The sequence below is a fragment of the Andrographis paniculata genome, unplaced genomic scaffold (assembly GCF_009805555.1).
Source record: "Andrographis paniculata isolate CXL003 unplaced genomic scaffold, ASM980555v1 Contig9END, whole genome shotgun sequence".
In the NCBI taxonomy this organism is placed as follows: domain Eukaryota; kingdom Viridiplantae; phylum Streptophyta; class Magnoliopsida; order Lamiales; family Acanthaceae; genus Andrographis; species Andrographis paniculata.
Genome location: NW_026137639.1, coordinates 2,576,805 through 2,590,522, shown reverse-complemented (window position 1 = coordinate 2,590,522; position 13,718 = coordinate 2,576,805). Strand labels below are relative to the sequence as shown.

General features: G+C 37.2%; 1 protein-coding gene across 9 annotated transcripts; it reads right to left on the bottom strand.

Annotated features, from left to right (window-relative positions):
- Positions 1-1,573: 1,573 nt before the first annotated feature.
- LOC127244396 (uncharacterized) lies at positions 1,574-13,485 on the bottom strand. Of its 9 annotated transcripts, XM_051264914.1 has the most exons (11): positions 13,326-13,485; positions 12,158-12,427; positions 11,861-12,076; positions 9,485-11,786; positions 8,612-9,321; positions 8,314-8,492; positions 8,147-8,241; positions 8,012-8,064; positions 7,700-7,865; positions 3,171-3,259; positions 1,574-2,183 (listed from the first exon to the last, which is right to left on the bottom strand). In XM_051264914.1, the coding sequence occupies exons 2-7, from the start codon at positions 12,362-12,364 to the stop codon at positions 8,163-8,165; spliced, it is 3,693 nt and encodes a 1,230-aa protein (XP_051120871.1). In that variant the 5' UTR covers positions 12,365-12,427; positions 13,326-13,485; the 3' UTR covers positions 1,574-2,183; positions 3,171-3,259; positions 7,700-7,865; positions 8,012-8,064; positions 8,147-8,162. The 9 variants fall into 9 exon arrangements, with proteins under 9 accessions (XP_051120871.1, XP_051120868.1, XP_051120872.1 ...); XM_051264911.1 differs by having other exon boundaries at positions 1,574-3,259; XM_051264915.1 differs by lacking the exon at positions 7,700-7,865.
- Positions 13,486-13,718: the final 233 nt, after the last annotated feature.

Genomic DNA, 13,718 nt, shown 5'->3' with positions numbered 1-13,718 from the left:
ATTTTGGATATAAATGTATAATAAAGTGATGATATGATAGTAAGTAAGTGTAAAAATAGAAACATTTATAATTAAGGGTAAAATTCACTTAATTATTATATCGACATAATACAAATAAAAAAATAAATACATCTATTAGTTGCTTGGTAAAAATCGGTATATCATATTGTATTGAATAATTTTTATATACTTCTTTGTCTGACTTTAAAGGTCTCATTTACCTTTTGCGTCATTGTACTTAACATTAAAAATATCTTCGCATTTGTATAATTTTTTGCACAAATGTCATTGTAATAATATTATAAGACACTAATAAAAATATTTTTGTTATTTTCCCTTAATTTGTACTTATATTTTCATATAATAATTAATATTCAAATATCAACACGCAAAAAGTAAATGAAACCCTTTGAGCCGGACGAATTTAGTAGTAAAAATAATATTCACTCTATCCCATATATGAGAGGACGGAGGATCATATAGCATTGAATAAAATTTTATAGTAAAAATAGTACTCACTCTCTTTCATATTTGATTTTACTTTTTTAATAAGTTTTTGAAGTTTTTTATTATTATTACTCTCTCCGTCCCTTAACAATATATTTATTTGTAACAAAGTATCTATTTCATTTTTCTAGTAATTGTACTATCTACCTAACATTATAAATACCCTTCAAATTTACAATATATTATGCAAATGTCATTACTTTATATCATACAATACTAATAAGGTTAATTTAAATTTGTTTACCTTTATTTCTACTTTATCCAAATATAATACTAACATTTCTAAAATTCCGTACAAAAAGCAAATTGATATATAAATATGAAACAAAGAGAATATTATTCTTTAATTTTTGTAAAAAATATTATGTTTTTTTCTCTGTTTTTTAAAAATTTTTAGTAAATTAAAAAATTATAGTATTTTACTAATTATTTGAAGTGTGTAAAAATTTTAATATTTTTGTCATTTTATGTATAATATTTTATATATATTATGATATATTTGTAATTTAAGTAAAATAAAAAATATTTAATTATTAGTATATATAATTACTTTTTTTAAAACAGAAAAGTAATACTTTCAAGTGTAACTAAAGAAAATTAATAAAAATGATACATTAAACAGAAAAAAAAAAAAAAAAAGAGTATTATTTTTAGAAAATAGTAATTAAAAATCAGAAAATCGCAATTAAAAATCAATATTTGAAAGAACAGAACGATAATCTTTTAAAAAATGCAGATGCACGCGCGAGGCGAAAAATACTCCAACAATAAACGTCATGAGACAGATAAGCGCATTATTCCATACCACTTTAAAAAATACACTTGTTCTGCAACCTCCCCCCTCGGCTTTACCACTTTTTCAATTTATCAAATATGCATGACAAAAACACTAGAAAAAAAGTATAACCTCCAAATTTTCATTTCAATCTCAAAATTAATATTATTATTACGAAATTGAAAAGTGTAGTTATGATTTTTGATTCTCAACAAATTCATCAATCATAAACCATAAAAATCATTATTGTGGCGACACCAACCACTTCAAATCAGCTAATAATTATAAATATAATAAAATAGAGATTGATTGATCGATAACTCCTTATTTATTCAAATGTTTAGATTGATGTTACAGATACAAAATTTTACAATATAACAACAAAAGGAAACAACTACCAAGGAAGAGTTACCGCACATTGCAATTGCATAGCCCCGCCAACTGACTGGTCGAGATACTTGAAGCAACCAAAAATGGCAACTAAACGACAGCCAAAAACACCTACAAAAGCCACAACACAACAGAAACAAAACGAGAGAAGCTCCTCCCGAACAAACATTAGTCCCAGATATCAATCAAACATTAAGAGCAGGAGCGAGGTGGGGTAGGGTGGGGGTGAGATTAAAGTCCATATATTGTGTTTTAGACAGATTTTCCATTAAGCAACAACTGATAGCACAGACATTATCTAACTATATATATTAATGTAACTTTTAAGTAAATCAATCCAAGCATTTACTTCATATTAACATGTAAAATTGCCCAACTAAATACAAATGATAAATTACCAAGGTAGTGGATATCATGGGTAGTACTAAGGAGGATGAAAGCAATTCATACGACAGTGCATGTGCTAACAGTAAATGACTCGACAAAACTGGTTGTACGTACTGATCCTACGCTGCAAGGGTGAATTTCAAAATCACTAGACAGATAATATGAAAAATAAGGTTCTCGAGAAAACTTCCATGGTAGAAAAGTAAAAGTTGAATCAAAATTATGGTAGAAATCTTACAATTCATAGAGCAATTAACATTCAAGACATCGGCACCTAAAAAATTACACAACTAAAAGAAAAGATGTTGAACACTAGGGTAGATTGAAGTATAGTTCAAACACTAAGATTGTGTTCTTTTGTGGATTTTCCTATAAGTTTTTACTATTCAGATTCTTTTTTACCTCAAAAAATATCACATTAAACAATTACTTTTCTTTTTTTATATTATACTACAAATTTATTTTAGATTCAAAACATCACATCAACCTCAATTTATATCACATTAAAAAACTATTCAAATTCACATTTTACTATTCAAAAATTCAAACCCAAAAACTAAAACCCACAAACAAACACACCCTAATAGTCTTTTATAGCATCTGCGGAAGAATATAGAGCAGGGTCCTAAGGCACACCTTCTACGTATAGTTATCCGAATTCTCACCTGTATATCATCTAAACTGTCACACTTTTCACATACGAAAACCCCATAAAAACATCAAAATACCTCTAAGGTAACTGGCACCCTAACCTACAGGCTACTTTCTGCCGTTCAAAAGACAGGAGTTCAGAAGAAGTAGCAAACCCTAACTTATATCGACCAATCTACTTCACTTGATTTCCACCAACAAATAGGAAAAAGCGAAACTGACCGCATAATCAATAATGACATATCCAGATGTCTATTTTCTATTGAAGCTATTTCGTCGCTGAGTCTCAGACAAAAAGACAAGACTATGCATTCTATGGCTAGGCATACGAGATCTACCCAGAAAGAAGTACAGACCTACAAAATAGAAAATGTATGAAGGCAGCATAGAAAGAAAAAAAAAAGAATTAAAACATGACAAACACTTTGACAAACTCACACAGGGCACCACATTATCTTACCCCATTTGAAAGCGATCAATCATCCTGCTTAACTTTCAGCCTTTTTTCTCGTCTGCTTCCCCAAGAAAGAAAGGTCGAATTGAAATGATCTATTATAGAGAAATTTCAACCAGAAGAAAAATCAACTTCGAATCTTACTCTGATATAACAATGTCACAATGATCAGGAAACGTCTTGAACTACAGAAGATTAAAAAAAACAAAAAGGAAAGAAAATAAACAAAGCTTGGAAATAAAAGTATCCTAAAATTTGAGAATGATCAAATGTAGAATGGGCAATCCCAAGCAAATATATATATATAATACTCATCATTATAGGTAGAGAAAAAAAAATTAGTATATTTCCTAAGATGATGGGAAGGTAACATGCTGGTAACAAATCTTGAAACTGCTTGAAGCTATTTTAGCGCTGAATAACTCAACTAAGTGTTTAGCTGATATTCAATTCCATTAATCTGTTCATCTCAGTATCTCAGCCACAGCTACAACGATTTAGGCTGGACAAGTGACAACACATCATGCTCCAGAATTCTTCATAGGGGTACAGTTTTTAGAAAATATATGTATACCTATGTATTTTTATGAACAGAACTTTCAGTACAGTTTCATAAGCATTACACTGAATTAAAGCTCGCCTGGTAACTAAAAACCACAAACTATAACACAGTAACATTGATGGCTCGTTACTATGCAATCTACACAAAACACAAGAATCCTAGTGGCCTTTGAATTGAAACACTCACATACTTCTTCAGGACATTATGACCATAAAATATGGAAACCTATCCACAACACTCTGGTCTACATTTTCTCGGCAATCATAGGCATCAGATTCCCTATAATAGATAAACACTGCAGTGTTGGCGATATTTCACGCCGCAATTAATCTTGTCTAAGAAAACAGAAAAGCATTCAATATTAAGAATATACAAAATATTAATGAAACACATAACATTACAAATACAACAGATTCTCCTAAGAGGCGGAAACTAGAGTTCAAGTCATTCCATCCAATTCTCAGTTCAATTGCCAGTTTGTGTTATGCAGCCACCTTTTATGTGTTATTACACTACTCTCCTTATTTAGCTCAGATGGTTGAGAAATATTCCATAGGGGTCAGGGAGCACATTAGAAACAGATAAGACCCAAAGGATTTAAATGCAAGCAATCTCATTGTAGTGATTATCTTTTTTCCCACCATAGATAAGAATTTTGACAACCCCTTCAATTGAGTCAATAGGTTAGAGAGACACTAAATTCTACAAGTCAGAGAGCTTCGGTCAGCGCTTTTTATCTTTGTACTCCAATAAGCACAATTCATTTTCACACTATCTAGTAAGCTGGACCCACTTCCAGAGAAGACAGATAGTGCATGAGAAGAGGTTCATACAAGACAACAGATCTGAAACTTGTCAAATATCCACAGGGGTATAACACAACATATGAAGCGTGATCTCACTTAAGAAGAGCATGCTATATATACAGAACTATTATTGCATTAGTAACAAGCTGGAACAACCTCCATAAAAGGAAAGGATTGTGTACCAAAAGGGGGTCAAATTTAAGATATATAAGTTAAGCACCCTATTTAGTACCACCTACACAAGCATAATAAAACAATGTGGAAGCATAGTTTCACTTGAAAGAATAAGCATATTTCACCAGAGTGCCAAAGCATCTAAAATTTTCATGTTACAAGTTTTTTGGGGTACGTTGGCATCAATCTTCCATGTGATACTTAAGTTTACAATTATATGCGGCATGCCAGTTCAAAGATTAGAGAGCCTCTTTAAACATTACATTTTTAGTTGTAAATTTATTATCACAATATTTTTAGCAAGCTAGGATCACAACCAGAAAAAGGATAAGCAAGTGAACCACAAAGTCTAATGCAATACCATCGGTTTGACACTTGTCAAATACCAAAAGATGCAAAATATAACCCGCCAGAAGCATGATCAGAATTAAGGAGTACACTTCTTATTATTGTGTAGGGTATTCATATCGCATTCTAATATTTTGAAGAGTAAAACTGTCGCCAAAAGTCAGTTTAATGCTTCACGCATTACATGTGGCATACTATTTGTACAAAGTTAAGAGAGTATTAAGGATTTTATCCTTACACTCACACATCTAGAAAAGGACAAGCTAGTGAGCCACAAAGAGCCTATTGCAATACTATTGGTTTGACACTTGTCAAATACCTAAACTAAGCAAATTATAACCATACATAAGTGTGATCACACAAAAGGAGCAAACTTCTTATTCATATGTAATGTATTCATTTTGTGTCCTAATATTGAAGAATGGAGCCAAAAGTAAGTTTAATACTTCACAAATTACATTTAGTATACTATTTGTAAAAAGCTAAAGACAGTAAGGATATTGTCCTCTTGCACAGACAAGCTAGTGAAACAAGAAGAGTCTAATGCAATACTGTGACACTTGTCAAACAACTAAAGATAACCCTAGGGAAGTGTGATCATACTTAAGGGGCGCGCTTCTTATTTAGATGTAGAGTATTCATGTTGTATTATGATATTTAAGTAATATGGTGGCAAAAGTCAGTTAAATGCTTCACACATTACATGTGGCATCCTATTGGTAAAAAGTTAAGAGGGCATTAATGATTTTATCTTCACACTTGCACATTCAGAAAAGGACAAGCTAGTGAACCACAAAGATTCTAATGCAATACTGTTGGTTTGACACTTGTCAAATACCTAAAGAAGTAAATATAACTCTACAGAAGTATGAACATACTTGAGGAGTACTCTTCTTACTTGCATGTAGGGTTCATTTTGTATTCTAATACTTTAAAGAGTACAATGGCGCCAAAAGTTAGTTTTAACACTTTTCACAATTACATGTGGCATACTATTTGTAGAAAGTTAAGAGATCATTGAGGATTTCATGCTCACGCTTGCACTTGCGCAGTTTATTGTAGCATTTAATAAGATAGAACCACCACCAGAAGAGGACAAAATAGTGAGCCATGACGAATTAAGCCATGATATATTGGCTGACACTTGTCAAACACATCCAGTGGCATTATTCTACTTAAAAGAATGTTAATCTATATAAGCACCTCGCATTTACTTAAATAGTTTACATTTTGAAGAGTACACTGGTCACAAATTACATGTGGCAGGCCAGTCATACTATTTGAGAACTTCCTTTATATTTCAAAATAGTAATAAATGTTTCTTAAACATTGCGGCATAATCAAGGGTCCAATTATGATCAATAATTTTTTCAAGGGTTATTATTTGATATACTCAAATAATTTTCATCAGCATCAAGTCAAAACTCGCCCACATCTATTTGACTGTCCAATTAATTTTCTCAGTACTAATTTAAAAATGACTTTTGGGGTTTAGGATTTAGGGTGTAATTAAATATGAACTCATAATTTAATTTCTTGGGAGTAAACATCAATGTTCGCGGCAATCATTGCTAAATTATAGATTAAATATTATTATAAAGTATGTGTTCTTGGACAAGGATCAGCGTTCAAGGGAATCACACTACTAAATTGGAGAGATAAAAAATGGTTCAAGAAAGCTGCTGAATTCCCGTCCAACTGTTAATCAAGAAAATTGTTTACTTAGCCAATTCCAATACTTCATAATTATTATAATCCTTGGCATAAACATTGTTTTTCAAGGCAGTTATCACTAAATTAGAGATTGAATATTATATATATGATTATTGTTCTTAGACTAAGATCAACATTCAAGGGAATCAAACTGCTAATTTAGGGAGATGGAATAAAAAGTAAACCATCCAAAATAAACTGTAGTGATAAAAAGATGGGAGTATTACATCCACCCAAATCAGTACGAGAGATCTTCCAGGTTCTAGCCCAATAGCTAATCAAACAAAGTGTTTACTTAGCCAATTGCAACATCCATACACCTTTATTTTTTATTGTTTTTTTTGGGGTTTCATGGCACTGGCCGTCTAGCAGCCAAATTAACTCAATTATCGCTAATAAATACAGAGGTTTAAGAAAACACCTAGAGCCAATACTTCGTTTAGAATGTATTATTATCTATTAGTTCAGATACAGGAAACAATACTTTTTATAGTAGAAAAAACCCTGGAACATTTACCCATTTTCAGTCACCATTACCATACTGTCACCCTAGCCATTTTGAAGTGAAAAGTATAGGTGGTTTTGTAAGTCATACACAGTATTCAAGTTAATCAACCAGGATTCCGGGCTTATCATTACTCTTCATAAGAAAGGAGATATATTTTCTATCTAGGACACATTAAATTCAGTTCAGTTATTTTCAGATTCCTCTGATCATCCACATATATTTCAATTGCAATTGAACAACCAACTCCCAAAAATATTTTGAAACTTACCAGTTATTCCATTCTAATTATAACCTTTATTGCAGAAGCGAGACTATTAAATAAATTATTATGTATAATATTGCCTAGGATCTTCCAATTCACAAAAAAGCATATGGGGCAAATGATTGTAACTTAGTTCATAAACATCCAACCAAATAAAAGTACCATGTTTTCAAAATATACATCCTCCCACTCTCATCAAGAGTTCCAAAGTGATGTAGCATCCTATCATAAACATTACACCATAAGCATTGCCAAACACGACAGAAAGTTCAACCTCAGACCAAGTTTGCTCCTGAACCATGCTGATCCAATAATGAAATAAGTAGAGCTGGAAAGAGAAATAAGCATCCAGAATAAAATCATCCGAAACAATAAAAGAAATAAGATGCAAGTTTACAGTATAACTATAATGATTTATCAATCTATAGCAACCTAAATTGAAAATTAGGATATTAAAATGATAAACCAACAAACCTAGCTGCCACCGAACTTCATTCCCAGAATATTTCAACCATCACGGCAGCATCCTGAAAGAAAAGAAGAGCACAAGTCATACTCTTGAATTTTTAGAAAAACATGCTTATAAAAAAAATTTAGCTTCAGCCCAACCCCTGACAAGGTCAATTCAAGGGTTGCCTCCATGGCCAATATCCCCAGCTTTCCTATTCTTACTCCCCCCATCATGCAAAGTCTGACCGCCAGTTCTGTATGCCACAGCCAAAACAATGATACCACATGCAATTTATTTGGGTACATATTGCTGGATGTTTACTTACCTCGGCTTTTTGTTCTGCATCTTTATAGACTTGACCATATCCATGGCTATCTTTTGATGGTCCCTAGTCTGTGAATGTAATTCGAGTCCTTCAACTGATTCACAGTCAACCCCACAGATGCGGCACCATCCATTGCTTACAGGCTTTCTCTTCCAAGGCTCAAAAGACTCCATGCCAGTCTGCCAAGACAACAGCATATTAAGTAAAAAGGCAATAAAATCAGATAGCACAGAAGACAGGCTTGCTTATTATAAACAATATGAACTCCAACATAGAAACCAGGATACTTATTACTTACAGAGAAAGATCCAGCATTAGGAAATCCTGGAAATGGGTAGTTGTTATGCATGCTGGGGTCACCAAAATGACCAAATCGGTCACCTCTAACAGGCTCATTGAAAGGAAGACGAGGGAAAGTTGCTGGACCTCCTACTTCTCTTCCACGACCATGAACGGGTAAACCACCAGGCCCAGCAGACTCAGGCATGCCAAAATTACCAGGAAAGTTTCCAGGGCCAGAATATTTCCCCCTTCCTAAATGGGGTGGACCATCTTGTCCAAACACAGCATCATTACCAGGAGCCCTATACTCAGCAAATCTAGGGTTTCCAGTTCCATCAAGGTGACCAGACAAAGGAGGAAATCTACCATCATGAAAAGGATTTCTAGGTAGACTAGTTGAAAGATTAAATGGCCGAGGCCCTTCCCGAAAACCATGCACTTCCCTGGAAGTATTGTCATCAAAAGCTGAGGTGCCACGGGGAAAACTGGCAGGATCACCAAATCCAAGTGGGGAAGAAAAGTACTCTTGACCAGGGCTTCGACGAGGAAATTGCTTGAGATGATGTTGGCCGAATTCAGGTCCCCCTCCAAGAATCTCCGCACTACCATGCCCACCAGAAGGACCATGTGGAGGCAAGAACCTAGGAGGACCCATGGAACTTGGATTCATCTTCAACCCAGCTTCATGCATTTGCCCATGGGGTGCTTTATCCAGAGGCCTTGAAGCTGCATCCATCATAAATTTAAATGCGTGTGTATACATGAAAAAATATAAATCAGGGTTCTCATTCAATAGCAGATTGATAAAGGAATCAGTAAGAGAAACAAGCAAACCTAAAACATCATAAGCTTTCAATTTCACCTGAGTCAAAAGGACCAGTTGGCTCACCTGTCAAGGGGTTCAAATGTTCTCTGGCCATGGCAGTTGATTTATCGTCTTTGGAGCCATAGATGGATTCTGGAGCTATTTCTGCATTCTTTCTTATAAAAGTAGGCTCCTCTACCTGACTTTTAACAGTCCCTTCGCCACTGCCTGATTGATTAGCAATACCAGACATCTGATCTGTTGACCTTTGACCATCATTTGGGAGAACTTTACCTATAATCCCATGCTGATGTGCTTGAGAAGGGTATGTTGGCCCATGAGTAGTAGATTGAGGCTCAAAGCCTTTCGGTGGGCCATAATAGCCTTGTGGTCTTCCCTCATCTTGATTGGCAGATTGCCCAGGATGTGGCATACCACCTGCTCCTTGACCTTGAGGCGGGTGAACCGAGAAAGGGCGCCCATGCACTTGTACTTCAGGCCTTGCACTTGTACTTCGCTGGGGTACAATAGGACCCTCAGTGCCAGTAGCAATAACACCAGTTTGAGTGTTCTTGCCATAGTTAACAGATGATAGCCCTATGGCAGCTGATAACTTCTGATTCTCAGGATTCACTAGCTTCGACGAATTAGAATCTGCTTCATTATTTACCATACCTCCTGTATCAAAGGATTTTCCAACAGCTTGTTGATCCAACGAACTGTGCATGTCCTCTTGCTTGATTGTTTGCATGTTTCTAGAATCCTTTGCAGCATTGTCAGCTCCACCAGAAATTATCTCAATTTGTCCAGTTGCTGCTTTTTCTTTCAGGATCTCCCCTTCTGCACCTTTTTCAAAGGGAGCCCTTAAAGGAGATCTAGCTTCTTGCACAGATTCATGGTTAGATTTCACATAGTTCTGGTTTTTCAGAAACTGAGCTGAGGATACCTGATGAGAAGCTCCAACACCAGATGAAAATGAATGACTCACCTGGCTTGGCATCACAGGTCTCCCAGAATAATTCTGTGCCTGCTGCTGCAGTTGAGGAGGGGCTGGAGGGCGCAGCTGTGGTTGTAGTTGCTGCTGATTCACCTGGCCCGGAAATGGAGCTGGAAAATGCTGCTGCTGGCCATATTGCTGAGGCAAAGCCTGCTGAACTGGCTGTGCAACAGGACGATTCTGAAATGAGTGAGTCACATGAGGCAGCAATTGCTGGTGCTGTGGAGCTGGGATAAACGGCACATGATTTTGCCCAGGCAACAATGTAGGTAGTTGTTGCTGGGGGTGTGATGGCAGTGCCATCACTCCAGGCTGTTGTGGGACTTGACCATGTACCTGGGCCGCTGGATGTTGGTGCACCAAGGAACCAGGCAGTATTTTCTGGGTTGAAGCAGGTTGTTGATATGAATGGGGCGGAGCAGGTGGCAGGGCAGTAGCACCGGTGGACTGATGATTCGCTGTGGCTTGTGGTGCATAGGCAGGAGCAGGGGAAGGGGTTGGATAAGACTGCACTTGAGGTTGAGTTTGCACATGAGGCAAGTTCACAGACACAGGTTGGGCTTGGGGTTGGGGTTGGTGAATGGGAGGTTGGGGATGTATCTGAGGTGTATGATATTGGGTTGGCGTATGGGTAGGCCTATGGTACTGAGAGGGCTGAGGTTGAGCTGCAGGTCGCATACCATAAGGAAACAGGGCCGGACCGGATTGACCTTGGGGGGGTGGGGGTAGTGTGGCCTGTTGTGTCTGCGGCCTCAATGGTGGATGAGCTGGGTTCAGTTGATGGCTTGCAGCACCTTGTACTGGCACCTGCCCCTGTACCTGAGTCTGAGGTGGACCTTGCACCTGCACTTGCATCTGCATCTGAGGCTGCTGTGGAGCCTGAGAAACCGGCAGTGGATGCAAGTTTGACTGCTGTTGAGACTGCACCTGCGCTGGCAACGGTTGAGGCAGTTGGGCCTGGGGCAGGAGGTGGGGTTGTGGTACAGATTGAGGCTGTGTCTGGGGTTGGATTTGGCCCGGCACTTGAGAAGCATTCTGCTGATACTGTTGTAAAGGTTGTTGTTGAATCTGGTAGTATTGTTGAGCGGGCTGCTGCTGATAATATCCCATATACTGCTGGTAATATTGCTGATATTGTTGTTGATACCACTGATCTGGGGTAGGCACATTAACTGGAGCAGTGGCAGGAGCTTGAGAGTTGGCATTTACTTGCTGAATTGGATTTTGACCAGTAGCTAGAGTAGCAGCAACGTTCTGAGTCTGGACCTGAGTCAGCGCTCCAGATTGGGAAACAGTCTGATTAGTCTCTGCAGTAACAGCAGCCGCAGCTGTGCCAGGCCTAGTTGTGGTTGCGACAATCGCAACAGCCTGTTGAGCTCCATACAAGGCCTGATGTTAAAAGAAAAAGATAAGAATAGCATAGAGCTTTATCATCTTTTAAGGAAGTATAAATAGACACTTACCAGGCAACTCTGAGCATGATCATGCACTTGACGATGCACAATTTGGATTCCACATCTGTTGCATATGACAGGTGAGTTACCGAAGGAACATAAAGAGCAATGGGAGCTGCAATCAGAAAGCGATCCCTCCCATGTGCAGCCACTCCGGAAGTAGAGGCAATGAACTTTGACTTTGCCAATATTTTCTGCCAGTGTTTTATCAGAGTCCTTAAGCGGCTGCCAACAAGATTAGTCATGTCAGAAAATAGCACAATAGTTAATTATTAATACTCACCCATAAATAAAAAGACAGACAACCTTAGAGTCAGCTTCAGTCACAAGGTATCCGTCATAAGGGCAAGCCTTTGTACCATTTGCAATGTGCGCCAAGCATGGTTTGCAGTATAAATGAGTACACTGCGACTGAAATGCCTCGTTTGGATAGACGAGTGTCCGACAAACAGGGCAAAAGTACTCCCCAGGATAGGTGTGTATATCAATTATGCACTCGATATCGAATCCCATTGTGTACCTCGCATACACTTAATATCAGTAAAATCCAAGACCACGAAAGGCACGTGTGCGATCCTGCATTGGGCAAATAGAAAGGTCATATTGAAATCATAAATGATAATGCCAGATTATAAACTCTTCGATGATCTAGCATCCACGTGTAAAGAAACTATTTAGCGTATACAAAGACGGAAAGCAAATTAATTATGGAACCACTACGTGGCAAACCGGTATACCGTTGGCGGTTAATTTCGTTAGTCTCGGTACGGCTGTTGTCAGGTTAATCCGTTATCTAGTATTTATTATTCATCAAATCCGGGAGCAAAGAGAATCACAGCTCATGAAATACATGGAAAGTTCCTGACTTATTAAACATCTTATGCCAGTTACTCATGAATTATCCTCCCAGATAACGTTAGACACCGCCAAGAGAGAATCTACTCTGATCTATCCAAGAAAATGATGCCACCGCCATAAGAGAATCTACTCTGATCATCCAAGAAAAAGATGGCCACCGCCATAAGAGAATCTACTCTGATCATCCAAGAAAAAGATGGCCACCGGGCCTTTTCTTGTTAAAATAACCAGATCCGAAGGGAGCTCAACCCGCCTAGGGCTAGGTCCTTTCCTCCAGCAGCAACTCACCCAACTTAACACACGACAACATAGTAAAACACCACAATTTCGTATAAACACGCAGCACATTTAGAACATCCTCCAGATTAACACAAATCCTATATTAGAACCACATTTCGCTACACATCTCCAAACCAGTAACCAATTAGCATCGTCACCACAACTTCACAGCGACAAACATGCAGTCATCGAGCAATCAAAAGATTTCGTCCATTAAACCAAGTTACGTACAAAAGCCCCCACCGATTCAAGCAGAAACACCACAGATACGCTAAAAAAAAACTCATGGGCAACAACCAAACTTCAGTTAAACCAAAAAATCTAAGGATAAGCTTACCTTCTCCAGTCCGCCACTCTACAGAAGCACCAAGGGCGGAGTGAGAGTGAGAACCACAGAGGCGACGGCACGACCGAGAGAGAGAGAGAGAGAGAGAGAGAGAGAGGGGGGGGAGGCGGTGGGGTAGGCAGCTAGAACTGTGCGGTGAAAACAACAGGGAAAATGGTGACTAGGGTTTCTGGTTTATATATTTTCGATTATTTTTTATATTTAAGAATAATATTTCAAGTCCGCCAAATTGCAGAAAGATCCCTCATTTTGATGTATATTAGTGGAAAGGGTTTTTTTTCTTTTCTGATCTGTCTATCTGCGTTTCTTTTTCATTTTTAAATAATAAAACAATTTAAATAAAAATATATATATCTATAGGTATAATGATAACATGAAGATAAA

What these genes read in the sequence shown, in the direction of transcription:
- LOC127244396 (XM_051264911.1), bottom strand. Translation starts at nt 12,364, where the DNA reads ATGGGATTCGATATCGAGTGCATAATTGATATACACACCTATCCTGGG. An exon ending in CTAATGCTGGATCTTTCTCT is followed by an intron (nt 8,493 to 8,611) that starts GTAAGTAATAAG and finishes TTGTCTTGGCAG; the next exon opens with ACTGGCATGGAGTCTTTTGA. An exon ending in ATGCAGAACAAAAAGCCGAG is followed by an intron (nt 8,242 to 8,313) that starts GTAAGTAAACAT and finishes TGTGGCATACAG; the next exon opens with AACTGGCGGTCAGACTTTGC.